General features: G+C 57.1%; 1 protein-coding gene across 1 annotated transcript in view; it reads right to left on the bottom strand.

The window, feature by feature from the left end:
• Positions 1-604, bottom strand: part of GDF7 (growth differentiation factor 7) — an 8341-nt gene extending 7737 nt beyond the window's left edge. The window contains exon 1 of the mRNA XM_009319726.1: positions 322-604. Coding sequence (XP_009318001.1) covers positions 322-604 — 283 coding nt within the window. The remainder of the gene's footprint in view (positions 1-321) is intronic.
• Positions 605-1188: the final 584 nt, after the last annotated feature.

The raw sequence follows: 1188 nt of genomic DNA, 5'->3' as shown, positions 1-1188 counted from the left end.
CCAGCCCCGGTAATTCCGCCTCGGGAGACCGACACCGGAGCAAAACAAAGCCCCGGCCGGGCTGCGGGCTAATGTTTTCCCTTGCACGGAGGGTTTCCTTGGTAAAATTCAGATGTTTCCTTGGGTCTCGATTAAAATAACAAAGTGGGGTATTTACTAGGATGTTATTTCAAGTCTCTTAAGTCCCTGGTTATGTCTGTTGCGATTTCTCCGCAAATACAAAAACAAGTGCTGCGATGATTTATTTGAAGGAATGTAGGTGTTTTGCCAAAACAAACACGGCTTTTTTTTCCCTCTCCCCCCCAAACAATCGCTTCTCACGAGCATTTGTCACTGCAGCCTCTCGGATTTCTTTCTGCTGTAATTTTACAGGTGCTTTGTCACAGTATCGCGAGCGAGTTTCTAATGCCAACCAGCAGATTTGCTCGGTACGTACACACAGCGCAAAGCAACAGAGGCAGCTCCCGTGGCGATGTCCCGAGAAATCCCCGTCCCACGCGGTGTGGGATGGCCCGGCCCGAAGGCGTTCGCACACCTCGCACACCTCGCACGGCACCTTGGCGTGGCGTTTGTACGGTTCGCGCGGTTCACATGGCGCTTGCATGGTGTTTGCGCGGCTTGCACGGCGTTTGCACGCTTCGCCCGGTTTGCACGGGGCCTTGCACGGGTGCCGTTGGCACCACCCGCCCAGCAGTTAGTGACCACCGGGAGCCCTCACCCGGCTGGGGCAGGAGGCAGAGGAAGGGCCAGCAGAGGAAGGCTTCATTATCTGTTTTGCTTCTGCCAGCCCCCTATTAAAACCAGCATGATGCTGTTTAGATGCTACAGGTCACTTCAAAAAAAGCATCCGGCAAGACTTCCCACCCCCCGGTGCCCCACTCCCCCCTGGGCAGGGTGCTGGGACCCCAGCTGGGTGCCCTCACAGCACCGGGGCAGGCAGCAGCAGGGCTAAGCGCTTAGGGTGGCCCTTCCCAAAGTTGGAAAGGCTGAAAAACCCTGTCCTGTCCTGCACCTCCCAATCCCACCTCCACCCGCAGACCGGACTGTGGTCCTGATGCCCCCGTTGCGCGGTACGGCAGCGCTCCCTTCCCGGTGCTGCCCAGGAAGGGACCAAAGGGGTCAGCAGAAGGACGGAAGGATGATGTGACGGGAAGGACTGCCCGAGCTTTAGAAAATGGGCAGACAAGT

Source organism: Pygoscelis adeliae, unplaced genomic scaffold (assembly GCF_000699105.1).
Source record: "Pygoscelis adeliae isolate BGI_AS28 unplaced genomic scaffold, ASM69910v1 Scaffold121, whole genome shotgun sequence".
Taxonomy (NCBI): domain Eukaryota; kingdom Metazoa; phylum Chordata; class Aves; order Sphenisciformes; family Spheniscidae; genus Pygoscelis; species Pygoscelis adeliae.
The sequence above is the reverse complement of the archived record's forward strand: the minus strand, read 5'-3'. Positions and strand labels throughout refer to the sequence as shown.